General features: G+C 39.9%; 1 protein-coding gene across 6 annotated transcripts in view; it reads left to right on the top strand.

The window, feature by feature from the left end:
- Nucleotides 1–13,945, top strand: part of STXBP4 (syntaxin binding protein 4) — a 167,916-nt gene extending 153,971 nt beyond the window's left edge. For all 6 annotated transcript variants that reach the window (XM_074342767.1, XM_045513798.2, XM_074342766.1 and 3 more), the window contains one exon: nucleotides 8,812–13,945. In XM_074342767.1, the coding sequence (XP_074198868.1) occupies nucleotides 8,812–8,926 (115 nt within the window). In that variant the 3' untranslated portion in view covers nucleotides 8,927–13,945. The remainder of the gene's footprint in view (nucleotides 1–8,811) is intronic.
- Nucleotides 13,946–16,628: the final 2,683 nt, after the last annotated feature.

Below are 16,628 nucleotides of genomic sequence, written 5' to 3'. Positions count from 1 at the left end.
AAGAATAGTGACCCTGGTCTGCCTCTGAGCCCAGCCTCTGCTACCGTGTGACCTTGGACAGGGCACTGGGACGCTCTTCGCCTCAGTTTCTTCAATTGCCACACGATGTGAAAAGTACAAGACCGCAGGGGAGGCAGGCTTCACACACAAAAATTGTATTCATGCTAACTGAATAAAATGTTAATGAATTTTGTGGCGAATGTTTTAAAAATGCTTTAGACATACAATCTATGATTGTTGATTTAATCAGTCAACACATCTTTCATTATTTCATCTTGTAAAACTGAAGAAGCCCTTTTCAGGTGGTCATTTAATCCATCCCAGAGTCTCCATTATATCTTGTTGTTGAAATCATCCCAGATAACAAAGCTCCAGAGAGGAGTTTAACACAGTAAAATTCTCAGAGGTCCGATCTGGATCCAGATCTTGGCTCTAACACTCGTTTTATGACCTGGAGTAAGTTACTACATCTCTCTCAGTATTAGCTTTCTCATATATAAAGTGAGGGTGATCAACATAACAACTTTTTCTACTTTAAATTATAAACATATAATATAAATACGTAAATCAGAGTATAAATTTATAAAATATAATTATATATAAGACATAAATATAAAACAAGGTTCTAAACAACAGTTAAGCCCGTGTATTCACAAGGCCAAAGCAGCATCCAGTACACACATACCACACCTAATACTTACATATAACCGGTGTGTAAAGTTCGTGAGAGAAGTGTAAAGGTTGATGGCATATTTGGTTTTTATCCCATAATTTTTTTACTGGAGTGAAGGTCTCTATGTTAGAGCACTCACTCTCCAGTGGTTCCTGTCATTAGCATTATGGAGTCAATAATACCGATAAAACACTGCAAGATTTATTAGAGATGATCTTATAAGGAACTCCTCAGTGTTCCTTCTGGCTTTGTGATTTTAAGATGTTCAGTTCTCTAATGATAATATATATATTTATATCTTTATATTTTTAGTGTAGTCAGTTTAACTTTGATAGAAAAATATTAGGATAAGCTTGAAATCACGTTTCGAATAATTTTAGTTTTTTTTAAGTCTTCAAATTTGGTTAAGTAAGAAAAATACATTTAGTCAGATGTTTATTAAACTTATTTTATTGGATAAATTAAGTGAAAGCCTTAAAACGTGTATTATAATTCTTACCATTTTAATAAGAATATTAAAAATTAAAGTAGATTCTATATTTCATGCACTTCCACTCTTAAGTGGGAATTTAATATGGAAATTTTGGCAATGGTCTTGCAGATGTGTTTCTAATTAAACTTAATTTCCATTCATCTATATTCTGACAGAGACTTTTGATTACTGACGTATTTAAAGTAGCCTGAAAATATACGTTTATTGCCTGTTTTTTGTATTTTAGAAAGACAAGCTCTTTGGTTTGTAAAAGTTGTACGTATATTTACTGGGAAAGAAATAGTCATGGCTTCGTCTTGACACACTCTCTTCAAGTATGTTAGAGTGACACTAGCTGCCGTAGCAAATGCTGCCTCTCAGTGGCTTAACACTTACGTGCCAATCAATGCCGGAATCCTTGCTTGATGGGTGGCTTTTCTTTCTTCGGGTGGTGATTTTGAGACCCCAGCTCCTTCCAGCTCATGGCTCTGCATTCAACTATGAATGAGGAGAAGGAATAGAGAGGGAACTTCAGCTTCTTAAAAAACCCAGCCCGCAAGACACAAATGTCAGCTCTGTCCGCTTCCACTGGCAGGAGCTGGTCATGTGCTCCCATGAGGGTGAAGGGGAGCTGAGAACTGTTGTCTCTGCCTGGGAGCTGCCTCCTGGTCGCACCTCTACAGTGTGAAATGGACAACGCAGATTTCAGTGGACACCGCCAAAGCGAATATGAGAATATATAAACACACGAGCTATAAAATTCTATGAAATTGCTTATTAGTACCTAAAAGCCCAGTGTATAGGTACCAGTGTCAGTAGGACATGTTCTTAGAGGTCTTCTGCAAGTTTTTTATCCTCACCATCAAAAACAGCATCAGTATATTTAGTTATTTATTTTTATTGACGTATAATTGATTTACAATGTTGTGTTAGTTTCTGGTGTCCAGCACAGTATCAGTTTTTAAAAGTTACCCAAAGCTGTAGTCTGAAACTTGTAGAACAGTTTCTTTCTTTGAAAAAGTTACTGTATACCAGCTTTAGACTTGGAATGTTTGGGGCTCTGTACAATAATTGACAGCAGTCTAAGCCTGTGTATGTTATTTCAAAGAATGTATTTTTCATATTTTCCTATTTCTTTCAGGACTTTTCAGTGTTCATTTTTCACAAGTCTAGTGACATAGTAATTTTTTCTAATATTACACATAAGTAGTACAGTACTGTAGCTTTAAGTTCTTAAAATATATCTAGGCCTAAAGCTTTTTTTATTAATTGGATTTTTTTATTTCAAAAATATATCTGATGTATTTTTTATAGACAGTGCCATAAATACAGAATAAAAATTAAATTTGTCTTCAAGACTGTAAAGATTTGAGTAAGATCCTGCTAATATTTGATCAGAGCCCTAATGGATTTCCAAATGCCTGTTTACAAAATGCTCAAGTGTCCTGTGGCATTTACAAAGTTCATTAATGAGAAGTGCTCATTTTGATTTTAGGGGCATATTTCCAGAATCATGTAAGAGGGAACTTTTTACAAATTGCTTGCAATTTTCTCTTACACATGTCTTGGAACGTATACTTTCTATTGTTAATCTATAGTCATTGTCATAACCAGTGTCTGACAAGATTACATGCTGCCTCACCAAGGTTTGGTGACTTTTTTTTGTAATTTTATTGACATGGTTCACTTTCTATTCTTGCCTTCTGATTTTTTTAACATTTTTTTATTGAGTTATAGTCATTTTACAATGTTGTGTCAAATTCCCGTGTAGAGCACAATTTTTCAGTTATACATGAACATACATACGTTCATTGTCACTGTTTTTTTTTTTTGCTGTGAGCTACCACAAGATCTTGTATATATTTCCCTGTGCTATACAGTATAATATTGTTTATCTATTCTACATTTTGAAATCCCAGTCTGTCCCTTCCCACCCCCAGCCCCCTTGGCAACAACAAGTTCATATTCTATGTCTATGAGTCTGTTTCTGTTTTGTATTTATGTGTTTTTTGTTTTGTTTTTTTAGATTCCACATATGAGTGATCTCATATGGTATTTTTCTTTCTCTTTCTGGCTTACTTCGCTTAGAATGACATTCTCCAGGGACATCCATGTTGCTGCAAATGGCATTATGTTGTCAGGTTTTATGGCTGAATAGTATTCCATTGTATAAATATACCACTTCTTCTTTATCCAGTCATCTGTCGATGGAAATTTACATGTCTTTGATATTGTAAATAGGGCTGCTATGAACATTGGGGTGCAGGTGTCATCCTGAAGTAGGGTTCCTTCTGGATAGATGCCCAGGAGCGGGATTCCTGGGTCATATGGTAAGTCTATTCCTAGTCTTTTGAGGAATCTCCACAGTTTTCCACAGTGGCTGTACCAAACTGCATTCCCACCAGCAGTGTAGGAGGGTTCCCTTTTCTCCACAGCCTCTCCAGAATTTGTCATTTGTGGACTTTTGAATGATGGCCATTCTGACTGTTGTGAGGTGATACCTCATTGTAGTTTTGGTTTGCATTTCTCTGATAATTAGTGATACTGAGCATTTTTTCATGTGCCTATTGATCATTTGTATTTCTTCCTTGGAGAATTGCTTGTTTAGGTCTTCTACCCATTTTTGGATTGGGTTGTTTATTTTTTTCTTATTATGTCGTATGAGCTGCTTATACATTCTGGAGATCAAGCCTTTGTCAGTTTCCTTGTTTGCAAAAATTTTCTCCCATTCCATAGGTTGTCTTTTTGTTTTAGTTATGGTTTCCTTTGCTGTGCAGAAGCTTGTAAGTTTAATTAGGTCCCATTTATTTATTCTTGCTTTTATTTCTATTGCTTGGGTAGACTGCCCTAGGACAGCATTTTTGAGATGTATGTCAGATAATGTTTTGCCTATATTTTCTTCTAGGAGGTTTATTGTATCTTGTCTTATGTTTAAGCCTTTGATCCATTTTGAGTTTATTTTTTGTGTATGGTGTAAGGGAGTCTTCTAGCTTCACTGATTTACATGCTGCTGTCCAGTTTTCCCAACATCATTTGCTGAAGAGATTGTCTTTATTCCATTGTATATTCTTGCCTCCTTTGTCTAAGATTAGTTGACCAAAAGTTTGTGGGTTCATTTCTGGACTGTCTATTCTGTTCCATTGATCTATATGTCTGTTTTTGTACCAATACCATGCTGTCTTGATGACTGTAGCTCTGTAGTATTGTCTGAAGTCTGGGAGAATTATTCCTCCAGCCTCTTTCTTTCTCTTCAGTAATGCTTTGGCAATTCTAGGTCTTTGATGGTTTTTATTATGATTTGTTCTAGTTCTGTGAAATATGTCCTGGGTAATTTGATAGGGATTGCATTAAATTTTAGATTGCCTTGGGCATTGTGACCATTTTAACAATATTGATTCTTCCAATCCAGGAGCATGGGATATCTTTCCATTTTTTAAAGTTTTCTTTAATTTCCTTCATCAATAGTTTATAGTTTTCTGTGTATAATTCTTTCACCTCTTTGATTAGATTTATTCCTAGGTATTTTATTACTTTAGGTGCTATTTTAAAGGGGATTGTTTCTTTACTTTCTTTTTCTGTTGATTCATTGTTAGTATAAAGAAATGCATTTTTGAACATTAATCTTGTAACCTACTACCTTGCTGAATTCTTCAATCAGCTCTAGTAGTTTTTGTGTGGACCTTTTAGGGTTTTCTATATATAGTAACATGTTGTCGCTTGCCTTCTGATTTTTTTCAACTGGTAATTTTTTAATTAAATCTTTATTTTCATTGCTACTTGCAGTTTATGGCCAGCTGTAAAATTTTCCAGTGATTCCAGGATACTGGTGGCAGAAACAGTTTGGATTAACATATTTACTTATTTGTCTTTATTTTCTGATTCATATGAATACATGTACATAAGATTATTCAGCACCCTCCCCCAAAAAAGGAAAAGTGTGAGTTAATTACTTTGACTTCTTATTCTTCAGCTTTATCCTAAATGGATAAAATAATACATGCAACCTTGCTAAATTCACAATGACATATAAATTGTAACATCTACAGTGGAAGATTAACAAAAGAACTTTCACCATCACAGACTGTTACAAGAATGAATTTCTACAAAACTGGTGTACTTTTTCTCTTTAAACCACTCTTCTCTTAACAGGCTGTCCTAAATTTTTATTTTGAAAGAAAGCATTTTGCATGTTAGGAGGTAAGAAACATAAGGAGGGTAATTATAATGGGACTTAAATAATTCACTTACATTTCTTTGCCAGTAAAATAAAGCATGTTCTGTTAGGGTTTTTTATAAGCTCTAAACTATGTCTTTCAAATTACTAATATTATAAAAGAAAAAAAAAACACACCACTGTCATCTCCTCTGCTCCAGTGTTACTGTTTTCCAGCAGCAGATTTGGCAATCATTCAGAAGCAAGTAGTATTAGGTCTGTTAGATTTTCAAACATACCTGAACTGCTGTCGATTGCTCCCCAAATCAGGTCAGATGCATTCTCTGCAGGAACATTTGCCAGAGGTACTGTATGTTCAAATGGAAGATTTGCATGTTTCGTAGTCAGTCTCATTTATTTTCCAGACTTCTAAATTTTTCATGCTAAGTAGCAGCATTTCACTTTATGAACCACGGGGTCTTTATTAATTAAACAGAATCAACAGGGCTGATTTATTCTCTCTCTTCTCAGTTGAATTACCAAGCACACAAAATCAGAGAGGAAATATTTCTAATACTAGAATGTTCTCCAAGCCAGTAAATCTGTGATTATCTCATCATACTGATTATGTCAAAGCTCTTTAGTCACAATGCTCACTGGGACATAAAATTGAATGGTCCACACACACATGGCCCCATTCCAGCATCATAGGAAGAGTTCCAAGTTTTTATTACAATATTCAGAAAGCCCTAATTATAAAAAAAAAAAAAAAAACTAGCCATGATCATTTATTGAATATACGTGCTCTTTGCCAGGCACTTCACACACATTACCTGAGTTTTAGAAGCATGGGTTCTGAATGTTTCTACAGAAGACCCAGGTGTGAACTGTGTACTGGAAGCCTAGAACATTATCCCTCTGTTGCTAGTGAACGTATTTGCATGTTTGGTGCTAAGGTGTGTATTTTTGAAACATGTACAGGAAAATGTACTATGAGCAAAAGATTAATCAATTAATATTTTATGGTATTCTTTTGTATTTGAAGATAGATCAGATGTTGATTTTTTTTTTATTAAAAAGTGTTTAATGAAGGTTCCTGTCAAGGATGACTTTCTGGTGGAACTTTCTAATATTCCTTGTTCAGCACCTGTAACTACATTTTTTTTCTGAAACATGGTTCTTTTGCTTATTTTATGTCATCAATTCAGTGGAATGTCCATATATGGGCAGTTATAATATTTGAAGTATTAGAATATTTTTTAAGTCAAATAAGAAGAATGCACCCAAACTTATCCCCCAGTTCAGTGTTTCTGTTTTTCTTCCTTTCCACCCTCCCAAATTAAGACACAATACTTACAACAATTTAAATTAAAGTCTCTTCTTTGGGCTAACACATTATAAATGTGCTGATAAACATTAAAGTAAATATGCCAAAATGTTAAAATTAGCCAAATTGTCCCATCAAACTTTTTCCTTTTAAAACAGGTACTTGGTACAGGATGGCGTGTCCTCATTTCCCCTTGCAGTGGTATTCTGGCCCTCTCACGTTACACTCACTGGTGATTCTTTAAAACCACTTTCAATTTAGGCAGCTTTCCAGTTTTAAAAAGGGCCTGGAAATGAAGCTAACCTGTGCAGAATCAAATGCTTTAGTCAGTTTAGCCTCCATAATAAGAAATTCCATTAAACCATTTTAAAGAGATAATAGTAACGTGGATTACTGTCAAGGGAATAATGATTCTCTGTGTCACTTCACTGCACTATGAGGCTTTGAAACAATAAAGATATCTGGATCTTGCCACCTCCACCTAGATTCTTAAACAGCTTAAGCGCTTTTACCCTATCGTGAAACTCTTAAGTGATCTTCCTTGATGGAAAGCTGCATTTTTTCACATTTAAACAAAGGAATTGAACAATTTGTTTTGGAGGCTATGGATAGAATTTAGACTACAGGACTGAAAACAGACCAAATCCAGCAATGACAGGGAAACTGACCGTTTGTACTAAATCCAACCTTTTCCGTTATTGTCATCAACAACCGATAAAGTAAGTGCCTTTTTTGTGGTAGACCCCAAATTGTGCTCTGTGGAGCACTAGCCCTGTGTGTGCTAACCGGGGCGTGTTAGTCTGAGTAATGTTGCAAACTCTTGGAGAGTTGTAAAGCACATTAGTATGTTTAAGGTTCTGGGAAATCCTACAATAAAGGAACCTACTTAACTCTGTTTAAACTAGTGCATCTCAAACCTATTTGACCATAGAATTCTCTTCGTTACATAATATGTATTAAAAACCCTTGTAACACACTTTGGAAATGTTATCCTGTAAGGTGGGAGGTACTTTCAGATCCACAATCTTATTTGAGCCTCGTAAGTCCAGCCCTCAGATAGACTTGATCTAAGACACCATGCTGCTACGAGGTTGAGTTTGGGTAGGATGGAGGCAAGGGAAACTGATCTAGGATGGATAGGGCTGTGGGGTGGACCAGGGCTAGAAAGAGGATCCAAGAAGAGGAAACAAGTCATCTTATTCCAGAAGCTGTCTGTCCAACACTCAGGACCTGGGCAGGTGGTAGTGGGTTTACGAGATTCATCCAGCTGAAGGCTGGCAGTTGGATACTAGGTCTAAGAACCAGCCTCCCATCCACCAGGTAGGGGCACATTTTGTGACATTTCACCATGCCCTGACTTGCCCTGTATCTTTGTACATCCGTCCTTACCTCTGCTTGGGTGCATCTGCTTTTCCCTGAGATGCCTCGTCATTTGTTCTGAGTACATGTTAGGCACTGTAAATTCAGACATAAGAACATAGTTCCTGTCCTTAAGGAGCTTCATATGCAGTAAGAAGGCCTAAAACTAAGCAGGTATTTACAATACAGTCTGGTGATGTGCACAGGGTGGAGGAATCTTAAAGGAGATTTGGTTCTTTAGAATTAGTATGAGTTAGCTGGATAAACAAGACGGGAAGGAGGAAGACTGTAGCAGAAAAGAAAGTACTGTTGAGGCAGGGGGAAAAAAACGGTATTTCACACTATAGATTTTGTATTTGATCCAGAAGGCATTGGCTGGCGCTGAATTTTTAGCAGGTGAGCAGCAGTGTACGATCTGTCATTTGGAAGGATCTCTCAGCTGGAGTGGAGAATTCATTAGAAGACTAGAACAGAGGCAGAGAGACAAGCAGTTTCAGTGGCCCAGGCATTGGGAAGGGAGAGGGAGGAAAAGATCCCAGAGCTGATGCAGTGGGGCAGCCACAGGACTTGCCGACAGGTCAGGAAGAGCAAGGGGTCCAAGGTGACGCATCCTCCTACATTCTTTTTCACCGAAGAAGAAAGAAAGAAACGGGTTTTCCTGAACCTTAAAACACACCTAAGAGTTTGAAAAAGTATCGGACCCAGTTCCAGCTGCTTCCTACTTCAAGGGACGGCAGTAGGGTGGCAGCAGAGTCGCTGGGATCATGACTTGCACGGTGGGTAGGACAGTCTTCCAGATCGTAACTGCCTTCCTTCTTCTTCTCAAGTCACGTCACACAGACCACTTCCTGGATGCATCCCGTGATGAGCACGCTGAACCTGTCCTGCTCGGAGGAGCATGAAGAGGACTGCTCTGGAGAGCTTCCTGACCAGAAGAGCTGATGGTTTTCCGTGGGGAGCGGAGGCTCCGTGGTCCCCTGGTGTCCCCGTCTGCGTAGATGACCCTGGGACACAGCATCTAAGTAGGAATAAAACACACACAACCAAACGAAGTTGCAAAATGGAAACTCTGGACTTAGGCTGTTTTTGTAAAACATTTTGATATAACTATGCATTTACAAAACTGACTTCCAGTATAGAAGTTCTTTAAGAATAATCTCATGTTTTTTGAAATCATATGTAGATTTTATAATATGTATAGTTTTTTCATGTGTAATTAGATCTTTGTAATTTTATATATAATTCTGTGTAGAATATCAGATATGATGGTTTTTGTCATTGAGACATAAGGAAAAATTATGTGAACATAGTGAAACATTTCATTTACTTGATAATTTGCTAACCTTTTATATGCGTATCTTAGGAAAGTGATTTATAAATGCAGGCTTTTTGGGGGGTGGTTCTTAAGGATCACATTTAGACAACTATCTCACAGGCCACTGAACATTGCTTACATCTCGATGGGGCTTTCTAATTTACGAAATGCTTTTCAGACCCTGTTTTATTTAAACCAAACGGCATGCCTGTGAAGCAGGGCCAGTGGGTGTTTCTCAGTTAGGGAAATAGCGGTTCAGAGGAATGAAGCACCCTATCCCGGAGCTGAAGCTGACACCCACGTCTTCCGACTGATTCCGTGTCCTGGTCCAGTTCCCTTTGCCCGGCACCCTGCTGCCCCTGCAGAGTCAGGTCACCCGACAGGCAGCGCCCTGTGGCTCTGTTGATGCAGCTGAGCTCTGCAGCTGTGCGCTCAGGGGACTACAGAGGCCCGGGGGACCCCCCTTCAGTCAGACGTGGCCCCCACCTAACCCCACGATTCTCCTCTAAACCCTTCCCCCTACTTCACTCCCCAAACACTCACCAAGCAGGGGCACGGCTTTGTGATACCATTTCAACAGGCTTCTTTCAGCAGCTTACGTTTTTCTAAAGCGAAGGGACTGCCTCCCATCAGGGATTTGTCCTTGCCAGAGGGAGCATTTGAGGAGAGGAGAGGAGGGGCATCTCTGCTATCAAAAGACACATCCTTGAACTCCTCTGCCGTGCATTCAAGACTGACCTCCTCATTGCTAATGTCACCCTCCAGACTGATTATGCTTTTGACCTTATTTTATTGTATCATAAGGATGCTTCAGGACAGTTTCTGGAAGGGGTGAGCCATTAACCTGGAGTGCTAAAGATATTCTCCCAGTTTAATGATTTAAACCTGGGGCTGGGAAATGGGTGGGTGGAGTGGGGAGGAAGTCATTTTAAATGCCCTGAGCATTAAGTACAAGTGAATACTAAAAAGGAACTTATTTATATCCACTATTATATTGTTAGGTAATATACTTAGGAAGAAAGTGAGCAAAAATCATTAATTAATCAGAATGCTCTGTTGCCATACCATGCCTGGTAGCACAGAGAAGCTACTGTCTGTCATTCTGGCCTCTTCCAGTCTCTTGTCCCTTCTCCCCACCACCACAGCCATCACTCTTCCCCCTCCCCTCTCTCCTCCCCCTTCCCCCATCTCCTTCTCTCTGCCTCTCTCCCTCCCCATCTCTGAAATACAGGTAGGAAAAAGGAAGTCAGAGCCTTGAGGATTGCCCAATTCCATGATTTTCAAACCTCCTTTGGTGAAAAAGACTCATTTTTCAAATGAATTCTTAGGGCAGAATCTCAAAATATGTAGCAGATTTTCTTTTTAATATCACTGTTCTGCTTAAAGCAAGATGGAGGCCTGGAGCCTAATTAAAGCAGCCCCCAGCACTGCTGTGCAAACCTGGGGCTCCTTGGAACAGAATGTCAGAATCGTCAGTTGTAACCATTTTATAGATGCATAAACTGAGATCCTAAGAGTTCACGTAGTGAGTTAGTGACCAGGTCAAAATTAGACCCAGATTCTAAGTCTCCCAGTCTGCTAAATTTCATATGGTATATTATATAGGTCTATAGTGTAAGTATATGTATACATTGTACCACACATTCCTGAATACATGCAGAATTTGTAATTTATGTCTTGAATAATAACATAAAGTCAAATCCAGGATGACAGGTAGTCATTAGCCCTGAGAACAGTCTCAGACTGTCTGGAGAAGACTTGTGTCTCACCTGACAGCTATTTGGATATGAGGAAGCTTCAGGGAGACACGTTTTGAGAGAACACCCTGGGGGACCTCTTCCCTTGTGACCCCCAGAGGTAAGGCAGATTCTCAAACACCTGAGGTTACTTTTATAAGTTAGTATCTGTAATTGTGAAAGTACAGACCTTTTTGTTTCCAGTGAGGAAAGCCCAGGAGATGCTAGAGTCGCTTGGCCTCAGGGACCTCAGGACGCACTTCATGGCCAGACACCTCGTGTGTTAACTTTGCTCTTTTGTGCCCCTTTCCTCCCTGCTTCCTGATGGAAGAGGCCTATAAAAATTGTAATGGTAATATTTATTGGGCATTTTGTGCCGTCCATTGTGAGGGGCAATTTGCATGTATTATCTCATTATCTTCTCAAAAACAACCCCACAAGGTAGAAACTATGATCATCCCCATTTTGTAAAGAAGTTTCGGATTGAAGAGAGTTACTAGCCTTTGCCTCGGGATCGCACAGCACCTACATGTGGTAGCTGGGGCTCAAGGCAGGTCTCAGAGCCCGTTTCTTCGACACCACTGTGCAGAGCCACGTAGAACCAGGGTGTGTGACCCCGGCAGCAGAGCTGGATCCTGGGGTCTCAATTTTACAAAAAAGGCAATTCCAGCTCGGTGCAATAAGGCATCTTCCAGTAGCTGAACACATCGGGAAAGAATTCCCCGGGAAGCAGGGGAGGCACTGTCCCAGGAAGTGTTCAGGCAGCCTGAACTCATGACAGGAATGTCACTGGGGAGGTTCAGGGTCTGAACTGGCCGGACCATTTGAGCACTGTCTGAAATTTCTTCCTCTTTATGCGTCCGAGACCCCTGAACCAACAGATAAATGCCCCAAGAGACACTCAAAGAAAATATGGTGGGGACTCATTAAGAATCCTTATTAATGCAAGTAGAACCCCCAAATTATTTTAGGGTGAGATAGCATTTAGATAGCCTATCTTTCTTGAAGTCAGCCCTTTGATGTGGTCATTGTAAACTCGTCTCCATTGACCCACTGACTCTGATTTTAGAGTTAGAAACTGTCAATGTTCTTAGGTGCTTGCTTCCATCTTGATATGCTTTACCAAAGTGACCGGGGGCAGCCTTCCTTACTTCTTTATTCTCAGAATATTGACTGGGCACCAACTATGTGCCAAGCACGGCGCTAGGCCCGGTGGTGAAGCAGGGCATTAGCTAACCATTCCCTGGGGTCTGCTTACTGCTGGTTAGAAAGTTAAAAGCTTCCCAGATGGCCAGAATTGAATAGCTTCTCTTTAATTTTTGAATTTTAGAAATAATCCATTTCCGTTAAAAAAATCAAGTAGTACAGAACTGAACATAAAGCTAAAACATAGCCCATCTCACTTTCCAGAGGTAGCCATCACTAATATTTTGATGAGTGTTTTTACTCAAAGGAAATCACACTGTGAAGCATCTTTCGTTTGACTTACTATGGTCATTTTTTTTTTCATGGCAATAGATAATATTGTATTTCAAATGTCAGTATAAAATATCCGTTCCAGATAACTCATAATTCCTGTAGCCAGCAAGCTATCAATGAAGAGGCTGTTTTAAGTTATCTTCTGTTACTAACAATGCCACAGTGAACATTCTCATAGTCATTCAATGCTTTTCCTCACATATCTATGCACTCTTGTGTCAGTAGGTCTGTAACGGAAATCTATTCCTAAAAGTAAATCATGACACCGAAGTTATGTTCTTTTTAATTTTGGTAGATGTTCATAAATCCTCCTCCATAAAAATAAGACTGATTTACACTACCACCAGTAGTGTAAGAGAGCTTTTTTTCCCCTATGTATTATAGGACTTGTTTTAGTCCAAAGATTGCCAATAACTTTTCTGAATTTTTTTTGTCCTTAGAAGAATAATTCTTTCCATCCCTGTATCCGTTCATCATTAGTTATTAGTTGTCCTTAGCAGGGACTAGTTCACGGTGTGTCAAACACATCAGGACCGTCATCTTTTTATTTGAAAGTATTGACCTTTCCTACTCTGTATATAATGGTGGTGAGGACTGACTTTTAAATGAGCTAACTTGGGTGAGAGGCCTTGCTGAAGTGCAAAGCACAATACAAAAGCACTCTGAGCCTTGGCTTTCCCATCTGAACGGAGAGGATAGTAACCCCCTGACTCTTCCCAGATCAGTTCAGCTCAGCAGCCATGCTGGAGCACCTGCCTGATGCCAGACAACACGCAGGGTCTGGAAGACACCCCTCCGAATAGCTCTGAGTCCCAAATAGGAAGCTCACAATCTAAAAGCTTTTTTCCTTTCTTTTCTTTTTTCTCAAAAACCTTTTATTTTTTCCTTAAAGGAGTAAGAAGCTAGGATTTTGTTTAATAAAAAAAAAAAAAAAACCCTAAAGAGAAGCCCTTTCTCACTCTCTTAAATTTGAATAATTCCAAAATAATAACAGCACCCCTTGACTAGAAATGAAAGGAGAGGCACATACTGCGTGAAGGGCCTCTCCAATAATAAATGCTAAGCAGCTGGAAAAATACGGAGTCAAATGATACTTTCACAAAGTGTTTGCAAAATTAGAAAATATTGTCCTTTTTCGAGGGGAAAATGGACATTTTTATTTTCTCTGTTAAGTAAAACGCAGCTATTTCAAAGGTCAACAAACTTGAATTTTGCAATATACCGAACAAAAAGAACTAAGCTAACATTAAAACCACTTGTATACTCTGTCACATAGAAATTTTGAGAGGATGAGAAGAACTTGAAATAGAATACGCCTGTGGAACTTCACTTTGGAAATAAAAAACCCAAGATGTTTTAACCAAAGCTCACATGTAATATCATTGTGCCTGCGTGACGATTATGTAAACATTAAATGCAATTTTGTACGTATTTTCTTCATATGACTTTTTTTACATCTAACTAATACTATTTTTAAGTGTGAATTGCATTCTCAGGGTACAAGGGGTGGTTGGAAGGAAAAGGCAGCAGATGAATAGCTCTGACCCCTGCCCATTCCTGTTCCCCCATCACCAACTTATGGCTGTGTTTATTTCTTTTATATTGTTTATCAGCTTGTAACGATCTGTTTGTTTATTGTCTTAAGAAAGGGAGTCAGCTCCATGATGGTGGGAATTTGTCTGTTCACCCCTGTAGGAAGGACCTAGCACCATGGAGGAGGGTCTAACCCAGTGCCTGTCACCTAGTAGGTGTTCAGTATATCCTTGCCAAATTGAATGTGTAATACGCTGTCCCTGACTTAGGTCCCAGTTTAACTCTCATGCCCTTCTATTCCCTTATTCCCTTAAAGACATACTGAGTGCTACCAGATGGCAGACACTTCACAAAGTCCTAGGGATACAATGCAGAGCAGCTGTGGTCCTGTGTGATTTGTGTCTCATGCAAAGGACATTCAGCTGAAATTAAAGCTTTTTTCTGTTCATTTTCTTCCTCCGCCTTCTCTATCCTGTATCTGAACTTCTAGACCATTTCATGTTCATTGCCTCAAGAAAGGTGTGTGACATCAGAAAGCAGAGGAACGCATGCTCTTTTGAGTTCCAAAAGTCTGGCTCCTTAGGGAACTAGAAAAGGATTCATGATTTAGATGAGAGATTTGAGAGCACAGATGAAGAAGAGCAGGGCTTCCCTCCTCCCTGTGTAGGAAATCATTCCCCTGGCTGTGGGAGGGGAGGAGAAGCAAAAACATTGGTGCAGCTCAGAGAAAGGGGCCAGACCCCACCTCCTGGGCTAGCTTCCTGGGAGCAGCAAAACCCCAATTTTATGTTTTAGTTTTGAGAGCAGAGGCCCCTGCCTCTCTGTACCCTAGGATTGAAATGATTGCACGGTATGTATAGGCAGACGGGGCCTTGGACAATGTCGGTGAGCATCCTCTGGCACAGTGTGGTCCAGACTGGAAGATAAGATTGAATTCCATGGACCTAAAAGGATCACAGGAGTAACAGGAAGACCCACTGGACCTAAGGGGGGATTTTTTTCCACTCAATCCACATGGCCTCTCCATAAGACCCAGTTTGGGACAATGACATCAGACCATCCAAACCCAGAGTGCCCTGGCACTAGATAAGCCTCCCAGGGTTTACCAATGACTCCAAAGAATGGAGGGAACCCCAAGGTTCTGGTTAGTACTGGTCGTGATCATTTACTCCCTAACCCTGGTGTTTCCCTCATGGAGGGAGCTCCTTCCGAGTAACAGTTCTGGCCCGTCTTTGCCTCTGCACTCTCAGGTAGTGACTTACACGCTTGGTGGCTGTGGGATAAAGAACAAGGCATTTTTCTAGAAGTTTCTAGAACATTTAATAATATAGTCCCCTTTATCGGATCCATGCAAACACTGCCTATTTGTTTTTTAGGTCTTTCTCGTTTATTGCCAGGATAATGGCAATGAGTAAATATACACCTTTCTGCCTGCCTCCCACACCTGTCCCCGTCAATGTCCCCACCGCACCTCAGTCAGAATTATCTTTCTGACACACAAACTTGATTCTGTTGCCCCCCTTGCTGCTCTTCAGTATCCAGCACCTGCCATTGTCGGACCCCTTCCACTTTCCCTCCAGCCTCATTTATCAAACCCCAACAGTCACTCAACTAGATGGTTCCATCTGCCTAGGGACCTTCTCCTGCCTCATTCCCTCATCAGATTCCTTCTAATCCTTCAAGACACCAGTCTCAGCTCACCTCTCCTGTGGAGATCCTGGCCCTGCCACCTTCCCCACACCCGGCACTGGCCCTCTCCAGAGGCCACCTCTGTATCTTTTTCATTCGTGTCCAGTCCCTCCTCCCTCCTTGGGGTGGTGGAGAAAGAACTTCCACCCCAAGACCCCAAGAGGAGTCGCAAGCCTGTTTGTCCAGACACGCACTGGGGGACTACACTTATCTACTAACTTACTTGTTAGGAAGTTAGTAAGTGCACTGGGTCACTGAGTCTTAAAGGCTTGAAATCTGGTCCTACCCTCTCTTTTTGTGCGTCCTCTCTGCATGGCAACAAGAATCAGAACCCGGGTTAAAGCCAACTGGTCTCTCTCACTGCGGCTGTCCCACCCAACATCAGCAGCTAGGTGAGTAAACCAGGTGGCGCTGGGAGGGAAATGGGAAGATAGAAAATTGGCTCAGGTAGTCTGTTGTTTTTTATCTGTCTGTTGTTGCATTGGGGTGTTTTTAATCTAAACCCTGGAGGGTGAGAAGTTTAACTGGGAGGAGTTATGCTCTAAAACACTCCCCCATTCCCCCATGACCTTAAACCTTTTAATAAACCCTCTAACACACTATCTTTGCAATTATTTTGGGTGGGAAAAGGAGGCTTATGTCTCTCCTAGTAGATTTGAGTCCTTTAACTCAGAGTTTATACACTATGTTTTATCCCTCCCATAGGATGTGGTACGGTAACGTTCAATACATGTTTACAGAATAAATTTTGAAAGTTTCTTGCTTTCAAAAACTTTTAGCTCTTTCCTGCTTCTGGAAGAAAAAAACAAAGTGAATTTTTTTTTAAATGAGATAGGAGTTTAACTAAGCACATCCACACTAATTAGTTCTATTAAAGTTGGAACAATACAAT

Source organism: Camelus bactrianus, chromosome 16 (assembly GCF_048773025.1).
Source record: "Camelus bactrianus isolate YW-2024 breed Bactrian camel chromosome 16, ASM4877302v1, whole genome shotgun sequence".
Classification (NCBI taxonomy): domain Eukaryota; kingdom Metazoa; phylum Chordata; class Mammalia; order Artiodactyla; family Camelidae; genus Camelus; species Camelus bactrianus.
Note: the sequence above shows the minus strand (reverse complement) of the source record. Positions and strands in the feature narration are given on the sequence as shown.